This window comes from Anguilla rostrata, chromosome 7 (genome assembly GCF_018555375.3).
Source record: "Anguilla rostrata isolate EN2019 chromosome 7, ASM1855537v3, whole genome shotgun sequence".
NCBI lineage: Eukaryota > Metazoa > Chordata > Actinopteri > Anguilliformes > Anguillidae > Anguilla > Anguilla rostrata.
In genome coordinates this window covers 51,202,723-51,220,428 of record NC_057939.1, presented here as the reverse complement: position 1 = coordinate 51,220,428, position 17,706 = coordinate 51,202,723, and the positions used below count along the sequence as shown (strand labels likewise).

The window sequence follows — 17,706 nt, the reverse complement described above, 5'->3', positions numbered from 1 at the left end:
CGGAGGATGAAGGGAAAACGGGTTTTAAAGTAGATACTTTTGCATTATGTATGTGCAAGAGTCTTATGAAGTGCGTTCTTAGGTAGGCAAGCTAACCCTGATAGTAAGTGACTGCGGAGTACATGGAGGACAAAACGCAGCAGATAATTCATTTCTTGAATCAAACTTAGGGCACTTAGCCATGAAACCAGTGGTGTCCTCCAGTTTCCTCTGGAGACACGACACTTAGCCTATTAAATCCTAACCGGAATAGAAACTGAAAAATTACAAAGAAATGGATTTGCAAAGTATTTTTAGCCAATGTCTTTCTTTATTTTAAAATAAACACTCATTCCCAGCCTATTCAAGCCTGATCACACTTCCAACAGGTAAAGGATGGACTCGATCTGAGCTCATAGTGACCACAGCCTATGAATCATTCAAATGCCCCATAAATACATTTACACATTTTTTTAAAGCTATTACAGCTGCTGTTGGTGGTTGTGTTTTCCTCACTGTCGAATCTAGGACAACAGCATACCACATATGAATACAGTTGGTACTATGAGGTAAAAGCAACAGAAATTTGTTTTTTTTTTAACCCAATTATGCTGGTCACTATCCCAGTTTACTTTCACTCTCAGTTAGGTCAGCAGTACTCATTTCAGAATTAGTAATGAAGATTATGTTAGTGAGTTAATGAGTGAGATTTAGCATCAAAAGAAATGCGTGGACAGGACCGTTGGTCAAGCTGTAGAGGACAATCTCGGACAGATGATTGACTGAGGAGACAGAGCAGCAGAACAGCTGACACAGTGAGCTAGAACAAGGGCACACAAGGAATTCTGGGAAGAGCAAAGATGAGCAGCAGAATTCCTGGGAATTCGAACAGAGCAGAGACTAGAGAGACAACCCCAGCAGTGGAGCCAAGAAACAGGCACGGGCCGGACAAAGAGATTTGGGGACTAGAGGACCAGGAGGATAACACCCACAAACACTGCAGTGGACCAATGAGCAATGTGTGGAGTGTTGGGCTGGGGGAATGTGGTGTGACCCCCAAAGTTTCTGCCTAGAGGGGAAAGTGTAAGAGATGAAGAGAGAGACACTTTGGCAACATGTACTTTGAAATAAGTAATTACAATGAAAGCATTGAATTGAACTGAAAGGAAGAGAGAGCGAAAGACAGAGAAAGAAAGAACGAGCATTAGTATTACTATAGCATCACAAAGACTGAAAGAAATTTGACAAATTCAACTTGAAATTATTCAGAACTGATATAGGAAACCATGTAAAGCAGTGGTAAACTACCCTGTTCCTGGAGAACTACCAGCCTGTAGGTTTTCATTCCAAACCTAATTTGACACATCTGACTACTAATTAGCAGCCCAAACAAGATCTCAGTTGAATGAGGTGTGCTTTCCTAGGGTTTGAATGACAGCGTTGGTTGCCATGGATGTAACGGAAATATCAAAGCACCGCTCGTCTTCCAGTCTGTTGCTTCTGCCTGTACATGGCAGTCAAGACCAGCAGAAGAGAAATCGTACCTTTGTGTCAGTGGGCAGTGACAGATGGGCTCCTAATCACCTGATCGTGTACGCGACGTGTAAGCGGTCGTAATGCCGAATTTAATTCTTCAGGTCGCAACCCTCTCATGCGCATTCATTCCAGGCCGTGCGTGATCAGAGGGAAAAAAGTCTCATTTTTAGCCCATGGTTTTCCCAGAAATAATAAAATAATTCTAAAATGGAGTATTCTGGCCCATACCCGGCTACTCTTTTTATTAGTTTAATAGCTTAAATTTTTTATGTCCTCGAGATGGGTTTTTGTGGTATGAGCTAGCCAAGCGGAATCCATCCCTACCTAGATAATACCATTCATGATTTACAGATCTATACAAGATCCTTAATCTTTTATCCATCATGCCAGAATTATGTGAGAGATGAGGAGTCATTCCACTAGACCATAGGCACAATTTATTTTTTGATTTGAAAGAATAACAGTCCCTATTGCATTCGCTCAACTGACTGTCGTAATATTTGAAATATAACTTGGATTATGTCACTATACGACAAAAATAATTATGTCAACTAACATTGCAGTTGTGCGACTTATTATGACCCAGAAAACTGTCTGTTGTAAGCATCTACAGTCAATCTGGTAAGCAGTGACCAGGCTTAAAGATTTTTCCACAGTAACCACTGTGTTCGGTGTGTTTTCAGAATAGCCTCTACATGTGTAAAAATGATTTAAAGGAGGACTTGTTACCAACCATATTGATTTTCGAATCACTGCAAGATGAATGAGGGAAATCTTAAAGAGCTCTTTAAGAAAGAGTTTCAAAACAATTAAGCACTTGAACAACAGAAAGGTACATAGATCTCTTAATTTATAGTGCTGTATATCATTGCCATACTGTAATTACAACTCTAGGACACAGTACTATAAGGCCTAGAGAGATAATAGTGAAATTCATACAGAGCTTTTAAAAGAAATACACTGAGCTCCGGCTATGTAAATGGCAAGTGATTAATAATTCATGAGGCCTTGCTATAACAATTTGCTTTTTGTAATTCATGAACATACAGGTTAAGTAATATTATAACTGCATGTGGATCCTGGCCAAATATGCTATTTTCATTCATCAAACAGGCTGATCTGATGGTTGTCCTTATGTGGGACTGATAGCTCCAATACTGGCCAAGCAGCACAGAAGAAAACATTAAATCTACTGGACAGATACTCCTATGCTCCCCGACCCCCCTTCTCTTTTATTAAAGTGCTGTATTTTTGTTTCTATTGAGAGATAATGAAGCAGACGGAGGCGCTGTTTTCGTTACCGTGGAGAGGACACCCTGAATGGCTCAGTGCTGGTTCAGGGCCTGGTCGCCATGACCTCCTGCTCAGTGGGTCGTGTCCTGCAGGGGATTAGTGCCTCGTGAGAACCAACATCTGTCAATACATAAACAACAAAATAATAATAATAATAATAATAATAAAGGAAACCACCTTTCTGTTTACACAACACAGGCATTTAACACCTTCATTCTGAGTTTACCCGGAAAGGTAAAATTTGCAGAATTTTTTTCTCTTTTTTTGTTGAGCTTTCCGATCTGCTAGCAGGTCCTTTTGTGATTGTGCATGCAAACTAGCTACATGGGGAAATCTAAATAATATCATTTTTACAGAACCACTCAGCAACCTTTCAAAATGACTTTACTGCTGCTAGATTTTCGTGACAATACTGACCTCTGAAATACGGGCAATATCAAATCAAAAGTTGCCAAATCATTTTGCTTCATGTCCTAATGTCCAATGTAATAACTCCAAACAGAAATAACTCCAGAATGAAATATTGCAAACAGCAGAAAATGTTTAAAGGATACACATTTTGTCAAAAAAACAAAAAAAAAACAAATGCTTAACTGCATGAATGAAATATAAAGTATGATGATGTGCAAACATGTCAGTTCCTGTCAAACGGCTGCAGACACACATGCTGCTAATATAATGCGTACAGTCATATTCGTTCATTCCTACATGTACCCAGCATCTAGAAAGAGCAGTTGTGTCATTACAGTACCATGACAATTCTCAAGCGCACAGTCCACATTTTAAATCACAGACATGAGCCAATGTAGAGTGCAACTCGGTTTAACTTGCTCCAGACTAAAGGAGAAGACCCAAATGAGCCAGGCCTACACTTAAAATGGTTTACTCGCAGGTTTCTTTGTTTTATAACCAACATGTTACGTGCATTCTCATATTCATACGCGGTTTGAACTTGGTAAGTGGGCCGGGTCTTTGTCTGTGCGGACACGGACTGTTTTCTGTAGACTTTCTACGGTTTTCTTGTCCTTGGCAAGGCTTTATTTCCAGACTGCAAAGGGACATGCTCCTCCGATGCGGACTAGACCCATCAGTCCGAACCACCGCAGAGGCAGAGCTTAAATGTGGCAGCAGGTTTTGTGCTCTCTTCTCTCATGGGAGGTCATGTTGTTCTGAATAATATCTAAGAAAAAGAAAACTGCCTTTGCATAAGCCATATATAGCTTCTATAGATGCGCTACGAGCTCTCTACTTATATTTTACTTTACTAGAATTTAGCAGACGGGCTTTTCCAGATTTGCAATACAAATGATGTACAATACTGTGTGGCAGTGCAATACAAAAAACAGAGCCCTGCCAACCAACGCTTTTGTGCCATACATGCATCATGGCATAATCAATGGAAAATATGTAGTAAAACAACCTAGCATAAACAAAGCATGTAAGTAACATTATTAGCGTACTTCACAAGCCTCGTTAATGTTTCAGGTTAATTTTCATGTAGATTATTTTCTGAGCTAATAGGGCGAAAGGAAACAAAGCAGATATTTATTTCTATTAAGAGGAAACGGGAGACATAAATGAGAGAGAAACCGAAGGACGAGGAGAATCGAATCACGCTAACAAGGCATCCCGCGTTTCCAGGGATAGCGGAGACGAAGCTAGGAAGCTGTGCTGTTAAATGACACACTTACGGTTCATAAAGCATGGCTAACTGGTCTGGAGAAAAAATGACAAGGGAGCCCGAAGGTACGCATTAACCGATGCTGTAATAGGCAAAAAAAAAAAGGACGAGGGGAAGGGAATGGATATTCCATCCTGATAGGACGACCTCCTCGGTAGGCCTCAGAATGACGTAATATTCGGAAAACAAAAGATGACTTCTTTTTGTATCGCGATATAGGCTAAATATGCACGTTTATACCCATCTTCTGTTGTGTCGTAATCTGATGCTTAACAATGCAATTGTAATGCAATATAAATGTGATAGTTTCTATGTTATTTAAATGCGCTGGAAAGAACTTGGAACGAGTAGATCGATTGCTGGAACACGTCTACTACGCACTAGAATTAGATGTAAGATTCACTGTCACAAATTAAGGCGTACTTTTCTCATATTGTACCTGTATACTGGGTTGAGTGTACCTCTTGTAGCAGTAAATGCAGAGTTGCATTTTCTTGTTTAAGAGAACACATTGGTACATGTTTTATGACGTTTCTAACACTAAGCCTGAAGTACAACTACACTCACTGGTTAGAGTCCATGCTTGCCCGTCACAGCACTGGTTATTCAATTAGGATTGGTGAAGTGGTTACTGATTGAAAATTAGAATAAATTCCACCTACTATATGGAGGATCTGCTGCCATAAATGTCTGTATTCAAATGCATTGTTGCATGCATTTTGTTACAAAGTGCCTTAAATTCCCAACCCCCCCAAGAACAGCGAAATGCTCCCCTCCACCTTCTTCTTACAGACCAAGTTCACATTCATCTTCCACCGCATATTTGTCACGCGCAAAATAACATATAAATGATACCATGACACCCACCATCAAAGATCACTGCTAATTGCTGCCGCCTTAATTATGCCTCATTTGCACGCTTATTGAATTGCCGCAGCCCGCAGCCTCGCGCTCTCATTCATAACCAGAACCACACAACATCAGCGCGCCATTAGCTCGCGATAATGTGCTTCTCATAGGCGACACACAGGAAGCACAATGCGAGCATGCCTCAGCTATTGAGCGCGGACTGCAATACTTCCCTTTCAGCAAAACGTGCTTTACATTAAAATATCAGTCATTTTTACAAAGCACATGAAAGTGAAATGTAAATGTGTCTGCATAACATATGATATAAATTTGGTGTGTCTGTAAGTCATAAGACTACGTTTTTGCGATGTTTTTTGTTCTTACAAAGTGTTTATTTATTTATTTATTTATTTGTTTGTTTGTTTGTTTGTTTGTTTACTCGTGATGCAAGCAGCCCGACAGTCCAGGATGGAGCTTATAGCTGAGAACGGAATCCCTGAATTCCAGGGCAAAAAAAATATTTTCCTTAAATTAAAATGTGCAAGCAAAAACAACGATTTAGTTATGATTCTTTTTTCAAAAGCAGGGTTCTGCATAGACGAATACTGTAGCTACAGTATGTAACCTGGGACCGTTCCTTTAACATAAATTAGAAATGTGCAGTATTACAAAATTTGTGCAGTGTATGTTCAGGCTAGTTGTGATGGTGTGACCATTTAAGGACAATTACAGGCACTTTCTTTTACTGAAGACTGCAATGAATTAACAGTTCAGGCAGACAACTTCCTTCTCTGTAAATGAGTCTGCAGCGCCCCCCTCTGGACAGTCTATGACATTCAGCAGCTGTCTGTTTATTATATATGAATATACCTTCCTAGATTAACATTTGGTATAATGCAAGAAAATAAATTTTTCCTCTTAAGATGGCACTCCCTTGTTGATTTTGCTTAAATTCAGGGGCCTGACATATGTAAGGGGGTCTTATTCCACAAAGATAATATGTTGAATTTTCTTGAAATCAGGGATATGTTGATTTAAATAAAATATTACATATTACTCATATACATTATAATATTTTCAGTGTCATGCAGTGCAGTAGTGCCCTCAGTGCTAATTAGTGTCAGTGATGTTTGAAATTGATGTTGCAAATGCCTTTCCTTTAACAGTGACAAGAGTTTTTATCTTAGGCAATGTTCTTTCCCATTAAAAATATTAACAGATGAATATAACTTGTATTGTGATGAGCAGACCAAAAAAGATTAAGTGTTTGCAGTTATGAGATTTGTACGTGCCACACTTACAACATCATGTAAAATTATAAGAATGATAGAAAAATGTAATATTCAATTATAGTTGAATATAATATAGTAAAAACAGGCTCTGGTTTTACTTTATATATAGGAAATGCATTGTGGGAAAAATGGATTATGTTTCTTTTTCAGTCGGAATCTGCTGTTCATCCAGTTTAGACCCCAAAGGGGCAAGATTCAGTTTCGGAGTTCTGAATTTTGATTTACTAACTCCTTTGATAATTTCTCAATGACATATTCTTTTCCTTGTACATTTGCATATGTCCGTCCTTATCCTTTGATCTATTTTCAAATGAATATTGACAGTTTAAATATATTTTTCAGCCTAAAGCTTTTGTCTTTCAACATGGTTAAAATGCGTGATTATCACACTGGCTGTGGGAAAAAAAGATGACAACCACAATTTTAGTGTGTTTGAGAAATTCTCCTTTATATTCTCTTGACTATATGAAACACTCTTTCTTCCTTCTTATGAGGGATGGAGTGGCCTGTAATGGCATTTTGTGAACAAATAGGAGGAAGGAGATGGCTAACTCTTGACACAAATATACAGGAAACGATACAAGATGGTTAGCTAAGGAAGACCATCTAAATATCCTATCCCAAACTGTCCCTTTGCTTTGAAACCATTCTGTGAAACATTTAAAAACCTTTTGTGTATAGAGGGGAAATTTACTGTACACTGTAAAAAAGTAAATCTTAAGTATTTTAGTCTTATATTTCGACTTAAAATCTTATTTATTAATTTTTTTGCAAAAAAGACAGAAAGATTGCCAATGAGGAGAACCAGTTATATTCATTTCAAGACTTGCTATTGGGGTAAGATGAATTCACTTGCAAAAAACACGCTAACATTTCCTACTTCAGTGAAAAAATAATATAAGTCTCATAATATTGTAAAACTTAAGACAGACTTTTTTTTTGTGGTGTATGCGGCTTCTGTCAATAACATTCTATGGCCTGCCAATTTTTGTCATCTTCATTTCAATCATTAAAAAAATAACAATAATAAATAAAACAATTAAGGCAAATGACTGGGCTGTCAATTTGGTAGTTCAAAAAAAGGAAGCGAGATAAATACTAAAGAGACAAAAATACCAAAACAAAATCCATCCTCCACCTGCCAGAGGACGAGAAACCTTCAGCGGCACGTGATACAAAGTGGCGTCAGAATGCAAGAAAAGGTTTGCTCGATAAAAACCAAAAGGAGTAGGTGCACTGTGCACAGAGAGTCAAGGACTGAAAGAGGATGTCGGGGCTCGTTAATGATCAAGCATGTACCTTACACAGCGTCTCTGAGGGTCTCGGTTGTGCATTAAGCGGGCAGAAAGCCTACAGGCCTCGGGGCCGTGAGATTATCGGCAGGAAGGTGGGGCTGCTGCAGGTGACCGCGGCGGTTCTACCTGCGGCGCTAATAGTTCCGCAGGAGCCAGGTGGGGGCGGAGATGCCCGACTGGGCGAAGTAGGCCCACCACCAGGGCTTTTCCTGCCTCTCCTCCCCGTTCACCCCCAGCTCGCTCCGGGTGTAGCGCTCGAACTGGTTGAAGGGGTCGAAGCGGTCGTAGGTGCCCATGGCCGGCGGGTTGAAGTAGTCGACGTCGGGCTCCAGGATGGCCATCTTGAGCACGAAGTCCACGCGGCCGGCCTTCTGCATCCGCGCGGGCAGGTAGATCTTCTTCATCATCCTGGTGTAGCCGGGGGCCGAGGCCGTGAGGATGTGGATGCCCGGGGTCAGGAGCCTCCAGTAGTCCCCACCTTCAGCTGGAGAAAGAAGGGAAGGAACGCTAAATTTATTTGTGGGAAAAAACAAAAACAAATGTGAAACATTGGCTTTGCTTGTTGTAACTGAACTCATTTAAGGCCATGCAGTACCAAATAGCAATGGGAACACAGGTAAATTCATCAGCATTAAAATTGTACTTGAATTTCTAGCACCTTTTCTTAGCTAACTTTGTTAGCACCCCAGGCCAGATTATTAGCATTGTTTCGAATGAACGTGTTCACAGTGTCAACTTGGATATGCTTAACTGGGCACTGCCATATGCTTGTGTGGTCTTTATTCAGCTTTAAAATACATACTATTTTTGTTTTACTTATTTGGTTATTAATGCTTATGTTAAAGGAATCTAGGTTTGTTTCTCAAAGATCATTCTCCCAATTTTCCAATCTGCCACTGACTCAAGCCTTGACAAAGCACAGATGAATCCTATCAGCCTTGGGCTCGTTCACAAGTACACTGCTGGAAATAGACCAGTGTGTAGCAGCTGGTCCTTTAGCATAAATATAAATCACAGTTTACCTGTTGTGATGTCATGCCTGATTCCTCTAACTGAAATACTCGCTCCTTTGATTCCATTTCCATATTCGTCTTTTACTATTCCCTTTATACCACGATGGACCTGGAAAACAGATTCACTTAATTCACTTAAACAGATTAATTTAAACAGTCCTTCCGTGATTCACTTAAACAGATTCACTTAAACAGTCCTTCCGTGATTCACTTAAACAGATTCACTTAAACAGTCCTGTTCTGATTCACTTAAACAGTTCTGTGGTGATTCACTGATTCACTTGAACAGTCATGCAGTCAGCTCGGATGTTACTAAATCATCCAAACAAGACAGCCCTGTGGACCCACTGATTCCATGAAGCTCAACAGAGCCTCTTTGTTATCCCGCCAGCCGGTGTACAGGTCCTCTTCCACAGGATATTTGTCACAGCCCAGCTCAACTGTGATCTCAAAGCAGTTTGTGTGAAGATAGTTGAAGTCAGCCATTCCTAGCAAACAAAAGTATACAGAGAGATGTATTGTATTACCTACTCTTTTGTTTTAATTCAGAGACAGAAGTTCAAGTTGAGGTAAAATGTAGTACTAGTGTTGTAGAACTTTTGTTTTCACCTTAAATTCAGGACCCAAGAAACAAGCTAAATGTACAGTCAACTGCTTTAATTGATCAAGTTCAGGGTCACAAAAACCAGCAATGGCCTAGGATCAGGGTTGGAGGACCCTGCATTACAGCCAGCAGTTCTTAATCCACAGAGGTGGAAAATCCAAGTTCAGGAAGTAAAAGTCCTCCCCAGTATTTAGTTTTAATCACTTTTTTTTGTTGATTTGTTGATCAGCAGGAGGAGGTAGAACTAATTAGTGCAATCACCAGTTCATGAGTTCATGGGTGGAAGAAACGCATGACAGGACTTCTAACTTTCTGATACTCCTGGACTTTCCACCTGTGCTAATCTGCCAGCAGTGAGCTGGAACTACAGGTGAAGTTACCCAGCGACAGGTGAAGTCACCCAGGGTGAAGGTAGGGCCTACCTCCCGCAAAGCTGTACCACTCCGCTCCATTAATTATGCCACCTTTACCGGCGAACGAGGCACCACATCTGTCAGTTTCGTTACTGGCCATGGTGGTGTGGGCATCTGCATAGGTCCTGGCCAGCTGCTTGAATATCTACATCATGACATCACATGGCTATCATTACCACATGTACAGAGGCACTCCAGTACTGTATTCCAACTATCATTAACACACGCGCACCTACACACACACACACACCTACACGTACACACACGCATGCGCGTGCACACCCACACACACACTCACACATACAGAAAATAATGCCTAGAGGGCATTGAAACCAAAAACCATCAACTTGCCAACTGTACACTGGGAAGGGTAGCCCCATGCGCTACAATATTTACCGTCTCCTTATAACACCACACAGTATCACAGCAGTGGCAAAAAACCAAATGTCATGATAAATTTTTTTGCTTTTATGAGACTTTCAAGTCTTGTAACAGCTGTTTTTCTCCACCCAGAGTTCATTGGCAGATGACATTACAATATTCTATTTTCATCTCAGCGACTTTTATGAACTGCACAATATACAGCCTCTCTTAAAAAACTGAAATTGGTGAGTTTATTTCATGAATTTGTTTTCATGTATTTATGTATACCCAGGAAGTATATATGTTTTTTTTTATTTTATTTTTTTTAGTGTTGCTATATTTCACAGCTGGTTTTGAAACGCGTCTGTCGGTGAGGCGTCACCTGCTCATCCGGGGTGGGGGAGAGAACCTTGTGTTCCAGCGGGTGTCTGGAGAAGTCGAACGGGTAGGAGACGACGAGCTCGCCCCCGTGCAGACTGGCGGAGATCACGAAGGGGATGGACCGGATCCACTTCATCACAGCGTACGTCTCCGGAGCCACCTGCAGCGCACAGGAGAGACACCGTCCTGCTGTGGTCTTCAGCTGCTACCACAGACACCGTGCTGCTGCGGTCTTCAGCTGCTACCACAGACACCGTCCTGCTGTGGTCTTCAGCTGCTACCACAGACACCGTGCTGCTGCGGTCTTCAGCTGCTACCACAGACACCGTCCTGCTGCGGTCTTCAGCTGCTACCACAGACACCGTCCTGCTGTGGTCTACAGCTGCTACCACAGACACCGTCCTGCTGTGGTCTTCAGCTGCTACCACAGACACCGTCCTGCTGTGGTCTTCAGCTGCTACCACAGACACCGTCCTGCTGCGGTCTTCAGCTGCTACCACAGACACCGTCCTGCTGCGGTCTCCAGCTGCTACCACAGACACCGTCCTGCTGTGGTCTACAGCTGCTACCACAGACACCGTCCTGCTGCGGTCTTCAGCTGCTACCACAGACACCGTCCTGCTGTGGTCTACAGCTGCTACCACAGACACCGTCCTGCTGTGGTCTACAGCTGCTACCACGACACCGTCCTGCTGTGGTCTACAGCTGCTACCACAGACACTGTCCTGCTGTGGTCTTCAGCTGCTACCACAGACACTGTCCTGCTGTGGTCTTCAGCTGCTACCATGGACACCGTGATCCACACACTAAGCCAGGGCTGTTCAACCCTGTTCCTGGAGATCTATCATGCTGTAGATTTTCACTCCAACCCTAGCAAATCACACCTCATTCAGCAGCTAGATCAGGGCTGTCAAACCCCTGTTCCTCGAGATCTACCATCCTGTAGGTTTTCACTCCAACCCTAGCAAAGCACACCTCATTCAACAGCGAGAGCAGGGCTGCCTAACCCTCTTCCTAGAGATCTATTATGCACACCTGACTCCCAGGTAAAGGGAGGGTGGAAAAACCAGCAGTTCAATTCAAGCACTTTAAAATACCATGATAATTAAGAACTACATTATCACTGCAGAAACCCCAGATGTCATAAATATGAGAAATGCAATTCATACCTTACCAGACCAGTAAGAGTCTGGGATGGGGATGCGGTTGGTGCGGTAACGCCGCGTCCTGCGGCGGCTGTAAACGATGGACGTCAGGTCAGGGAAGTTCCTGTTCAGGTCAAGGTTCTGGGCGTTGGCCCGTCCGGTGATCCACCCGTTGTACCAGGGACCCTGCGGATTTCACAAGGCCATTGCGAAGAGCAAAGGTCATTACAGGTCATTCGGGGGAACGTGCTGCGGCCGGAGACGAATGAGCGAATGAATGACACGGATGAGAGGAGAGTGAGGAAGGACACGGTGGCATGCTCTATTAACCACTTTGACCCCTTTAACCCCAGAATTCTAAGTCAGTGTTCTAGAACTCCATTGCTTTCAATTGCTACTAGTGATTGTTACATCAGCATTAGAACGTTCAGTTAAGAACATTCTAACGACTTATTTGTGCTCTTACACCTTAAAGGCATATTATGCAGGATTCTTAACTAGAAATTATTATAAAATGACATGTCTATTTTGCACTGGCAATCTCTGTCTTTTTGTACTTTACCAGAAATGTACCTGTAATTTATAATTAATGAATGTGTCTGTGACTCGGTCATATACTCAGGGGTGAGTGGGTAGGGTTGAAGATGGAGGAGGAGACTTCTTTGATTATAAACACAGGCTAAAATAATCTTGCACAGTATGCCTTTAAATGATTAAAACTACACAGGGGTAACAGTTCCATAGGTACTCTCACTCCACTCAACATTGTCCTCGGACTAACAAACTTCTATTCCTCTTCTCACCCTCAAACAATTGCAATCTTAGAGGTGGTCTTAATTTAGCAGGTAGTGTTGGGCTCTGGTGACGTGCTAATCATTTTTAGATATAAGATATAAGTCAGAGATTCAGTGGAGATCTGTATATGCAGACCAAATTCAATTCCAGTTCCAAAACCAATTCTATTTAGTCTTGTTGTACTTTCTAAGCTAACTGTCCTATATTTCATTTTTTTCTGTTCATTTCTCATAATACTATGTTCACTAACATATAAAGTTGACTTTCATATACTCATTCAGGAATAATACGATGTAATTTTACTGTGCATAACTTCTGCCTCAATTCAATTTATGTCAATATTTTTCAGTCTCTGTATACTTAATCAAAAATCAAAAAGTTTATCCATCAATTTATGGAAAAAAATAGTATATTTTTAACTTCTAGGAAACAGCCATATCTTTTACTGTAAAATAAACTGCATCTTGCACTCATGGAACTGCATATTATTATTAGTCACTCGTGTTAAAATGGAGGAAGGTTACAGAAATTCAGTTAGTTGAGGATATAATGTCAGTTGCCTTCCCACTGCCAGTTGCGATGTCACTTTTTTTTCAGGCGTGCCTGAACCGTTCTTCTGCAAAAAGCAATTTGAAAGACATCAGTCTGGCCCGAGATTACGCTGCCATTTCTCCGCGCGGTTTTGGCGGGGGGGGGGAGGAACTCAATCTGGAAGTGGGCGGCCGGGTCGCAGGTACAGGAAGTGGGCGGGGTCAGAGAGCACCTGGAGAGGAACCTTGGCAAAGGGATATTTACTTCTTCGCTGTCTGGGTCATTGCTACCCTCTACCTCTGAGGAGGCTAGCTGGTAGCCGTCGGGGTTCATGGAGGTGAGGATGTGGATGCGGGTGGTTTCGACGAGCGCCTGGACGCGCTGGTTCCCCAGCAGGTACTCCGAGCACAGGTACTGGGCCAGGTAGATCAGCAGCTGCCTGCCCAGCACCTCGTTCCCGTGCATGTTGCCAATGAGCTTCACTTCCGGCTCGACTACAGGCGGAGGCGAGAGAGAACGACAAGCACAGCCCCCGTTGTGGGTAGTGTACAGTACATATGTCATTGAAAGAGAGGGTGTTTGTAAGGCAGTCTGTGAACAACGTTTTTAGCATCTCTTGTTGTACATCGTGCAATCCGTTTTAGTTTTTTTGCTAACATGACAGCCATTGATGTGTCAGTAGGAATGTACAGTAGTTGCTGTCTGTTCTTATAAAACAATGAAAGCACAAGCATTTATTCGTAATAATATATATGGATTAGAAAACATACAAAGGGGTAAACTAGATTGGGATTTCTGCAACCAGTAAAGCAAAGTCTTTTTTTAGAAGACTTGCAGATTGATGCTTGGGCTGGCATCCTCTAACAGCACACTTTTGATTCATGAGCATCTAAATCCGATGTTCATGTACACTGACAGAGCACAGAGGAGGAACTTACGCAACTCATGTTGCCCCGGGTTACTGGAAAACTCGATCACCAGAAGCTCTTTGCCCTCCACGCTCCGACCGATGCTGTAGGTGGAGGCGATGTCGGGGCACATCGCAGCCGTCTTCTTCAGTATGTTTATCATCTGCGCGTTCGTGTGGTAGATGAACTGGATGATGGTGCCAGGCTCTTCTGGGGAGACGCTGGCAAGGACCGCCTCTTCTTTCTCTAGGGCCGCATGAAAGTGGATCAGAGGGAGGATATTAATACTGATACCTCTGAATATCACACAGTTTATTTATTAATCGTAGCTCATTGCAATGCACCTTGAAAAAATGCAAGATGCATTTTACATATGCAAGATCTTCAAATGCCAAGATTATGATTTTTATTAAGCACGCTTAATACATCAGGGGTTGAACCACAGGTTCAAATTCAATCTGATCATTTCAAGATCAACTTTGAAGAGATTCTTTTAATGAATCCATCAAGCTTTCTACTAGAAGGATTCACAGAAACACATTGGATTGGAATGTTTAATTACTGGTGAGAAAGATCATGTGCTATGAGTTAGAGGGGTCTGTCTCTGCATCATCAGCAGATTTACAGAGCAGCCACTCTAAGGTCAGAGGAATTCATCGGACTGTTTGTGGTCAAAGCTGAAGCCACAGCCAGATGGAGAGGAGAGAGAGAGGGAGATACAGAGGAGAGGAGAGAGTAGAGAGAGAGGGAGAGGGTGAGGAGGAAGAGGGAGAAGAACAGGGAGATGCAGATGAGAGTACAGAGAGAGAGGAAGAGAGAGAGAGAGAGAGAGAGGAGGATAGGGAGATGCAGGGGAGAGAGTACAGAGAGTGAGTGAGAGAGAGAGTGAGAGGGAGAGGGAGGAGAGAGGAGAGCGAGAGCAAAGGGGAAGGGGGGGGCGCCATACCTCTCAGCCCCTCCAGGGGGTCGTAGCAGCCCTCCTCGTCGCTGACGAAGAAGCGGTCGCAGTCCAGGAAGTAGGGCCAGGCCATCTCGATGGCCTCGAAGGCGTGGGCGCAGCTGCGCTGCACGGCCTCGCACGAGCTGCGGCACGGCTTGAGGGCGCGGTCCCGCTCGCAGCGCGGCGCCAGCACCGAGCAGCCCAGCATGCGCACGTCCGGCGTGCACTCCCCCTTCAGCAGCGACTCCACCACGCTCAGCAGCAGGTACTCCGCCCCCGCCTCCGCCTCCTCCCGGCTCCGGTGGTCCAGGAGGTTGGGGAAGATGGTCCGGGTGTACGGCATGTCGTCGCAGTAGCCCAGCATCATGTCCGTGCACCTGGCTGATCGGTCGAGCAAGAGAGACAAGCACAGAGCGCGCTCAGAGGGAAATGGGAGGGACTTAAGAAACATGTGATCACCAGGGCTTGTGTTTCCCAAAACAAAGGTCAGCTTTGACTATACACAGTAAAATGTTTGGCGTTAATTTGACTCTAATAGAGTTGATATTTGTACAGTAAGGATGATGTGCACTCAATCAGAATAAAATATAGTTGACTATCGAAATTAATTTAACAATGGACATTTTATTGCGCATCGGAGGGAAGTGCACTTTTTAATGTTTTTTTTCCATTCAGCCTATTTCTTAAACATTGCTAGGAGCAGCTGTATCAAATATATTTAAAAAATCTATTTACAGTAATGTCATAAGCTGCTAATGTCTTACAATATCACAAATGCTAAACCACCCTGCCTTGGCAGGACACAAAGATAAACAAATATGTTTAATCTGCGAAGAGGAATTCATGAAATGTCTAATGATGGAACGTGAAACTCTCCCACTCTTCAAGCACGAGCCAAACTATGAAGCCTGGCTCTCAAAGGTCAAGGCAATTACCCAAGCAAGTCCTTTCATGAACACATGTGCTCTGTATCTCTTTCTGTTACTATGTCCTCTGGTATGAGCATCCAAGTCTTCCAAGGCCCGGTCAACCAGGGATTCCGGGATGCTGCTGGGAAATGTGTCGCGGCCTTGCCAAGAGCTCGCCTGAACCGCCAAAGCAAACTCTCCATTTATGCAAACAAGAGGAATGTGTTGTTCTTTTGTTGTTATTGTTCCATGTCATGCTTGAGACAGAGACCCAGGACAAGAAGACTATGAAATAATGAGCAGAATGCTCTGCATAGACAGTAAGACAGGCTCTCCCAAGTGAATTCCATTTGTAGTTTTTAACAGATTCAGCTGTCTGTTAGATGGCTCAACTGCATGATATTCAAGCTACGATATTTATCATTGTTCAAAGAAAATGTTAGCCCATTATCTACTAGATTCTTAAAGGTCTAATTGAACATGTTCACCCTAAGTCACCCTTAAGCTTTTATCACTAGGTTTAACAAGGTAAAACTGTTTACTGTGCTCTTACAAACATCAAAGAAGACCTACCTCTGTCTTCATCTGAAGCTCTGCATCTTCCTGAAAAACAAACCCCAACAGTCGCCGTGAGACCTCAGAGGTAATACATAAATCCAACAATGGGTGGCAGTAGAGTGCTTGATATTAGGATCTCTCATTTTAACGCCAGGCAAAGCGCAGAAAAGGGATGATAACAACAGCAAGAACAACAATAAAAAAATATAAACATTAAATAATAACTGATGGTTGCCTTCTGTACCGAAGTTGTGTCTTTTATGCTCTCCTACATTTCTTCTATATCCTCTGGAATTTATTATGTGGCTGTTTTACCTGTTCAAAGTGACTGTCAGTGGTGCTAATCAGAACATTATCTGCAACACCTTACGTCTGTTAAGAAAGTAGGTTACCACTTGGCGTTGCTACCGTAAGTTTGTCCGTTTTTCATCCGTCGAGGAGGCACGTTGTTAAATTTGAAAACGATAACGGAATAGCAAAGCAAAGCAAAGCCATGCAAAAACGTTTTCCCACCCCAAGGTGTCATTAATTTTAATCAATTAGCTGATGATGCAACAACACGTTGAACGTCAGAGGACACCACCACACTAAATGCCAGATCATTTGCGTACCTATTTGATCTTTGGTGTGAAGGAGTGAATATAAATCACAATTCAATCTCCGCAAGATAGGCAGTCACAACATTGCCTATTTCACTTGAATAAAATGCACGCAGTCTAATATAAATTCAATACATTGTTCAGTTTGGTTCTAAATATGCATTCGATCGGCTCGTTTAACGTTGCCCTGTCATAATTCTCCATGAAAAAAAATTGTGTAGTAAATAATCAATTGCTCCAGGGTGGTTTGAAACTTATAACTCACCTAAAATTTCGTCTCCAGGTTCGCAACGTCGTGGGGCACACCAGACGACCACAGCCGCTACATTTAATGCAAAAACAACAACGTTCATCTTGATCCGTTTGTACTCCGTATACATTGTGATGTGGCACTTCTCGTCCCTATCCGCTTTAATTAGAAAGGAAACTTTCCGTTCACAACGCTTCCCTTGAAAAAAAGTGAGTTTATTACACGTATTACGGTCGACTATCAAATTACAGAAGACTTGCGGGTGTTGGACGGATAAAACAAGAGAGGGGGAGAGGCTGTATTAAAATAGGTTGTTTTATCTGAGCAAAGTATTGGGGGAATGTCAGTGCATGCATCTACAGTTAGCATCACC

General features: G+C 42.5%; 1 protein-coding gene across 8 annotated transcripts; it reads right to left on the bottom strand.

The window, feature by feature from the left end:
- Window positions 1–7,051: 7,051 nt before the first annotated feature.
- On the bottom strand, window positions 7,052–17,554 carry LOC135259961 (carboxypeptidase Z-like). Of its 8 annotated transcripts, none has more exons than XM_064344954.1 (11): window positions 17,349–17,554; window positions 16,500–16,529; window positions 15,025–15,399; window positions 14,109–14,324; window positions 13,435–13,664; window positions 11,869–12,030; window positions 10,701–10,859; window positions 9,965–10,100; window positions 9,287–9,426; window positions 8,948–9,047; window positions 7,052–8,409 (listed from the first exon to the last, which is right to left on the bottom strand). In XM_064344954.1, the coding sequence occupies exons 1-11, from the start codon at window positions 17,461–17,463 to the stop codon at window positions 8,060–8,062; spliced, it is 2,013 nt and encodes a 670-aa protein (XP_064201024.1). In that variant the 5' UTR covers window positions 17,464–17,554; the 3' UTR covers window positions 7,052–8,059. The 8 variants fall into 8 exon arrangements, with proteins under 8 accessions (XP_064201024.1, XP_064201026.1, XP_064201029.1 ...); XM_064344956.1 differs by having other exon boundaries at window positions 15,025–15,401; window positions 16,508–16,529; XM_064344959.1 differs by lacking the exon at window positions 17,349–17,554 and adding an exon at window positions 16,877–16,996 and having other exon boundaries at window positions 15,025–15,401; window positions 16,508–16,529.
- Window positions 17,555–17,706: the final 152 nt, after the last annotated feature.

Bases quoted from the DNA above. Each gene is read 5' to 3' on its own strand.
- LOC135259961 (XM_064344954.1), bottom strand. From the start codon at position 17,463: ATGTATACGGAGTACAAACGGATCAAGATGAACGTTGTTGTTTTTGCA. The intron at 15,400-16,499 runs GTAGGTCTTCTT...TCGACCGATCAG, and splicing joins AGCTTCAGATGAAGACAGAG to CCAGGTGCACGGACATGATG. The intron at 13,665-14,108 runs GTAAGTTCCTCC...CTCCGCCTGTAG, and splicing joins CCCGGGGCAACATGAGTTGC to TCGAGCCGGAAGTGAAGCTC.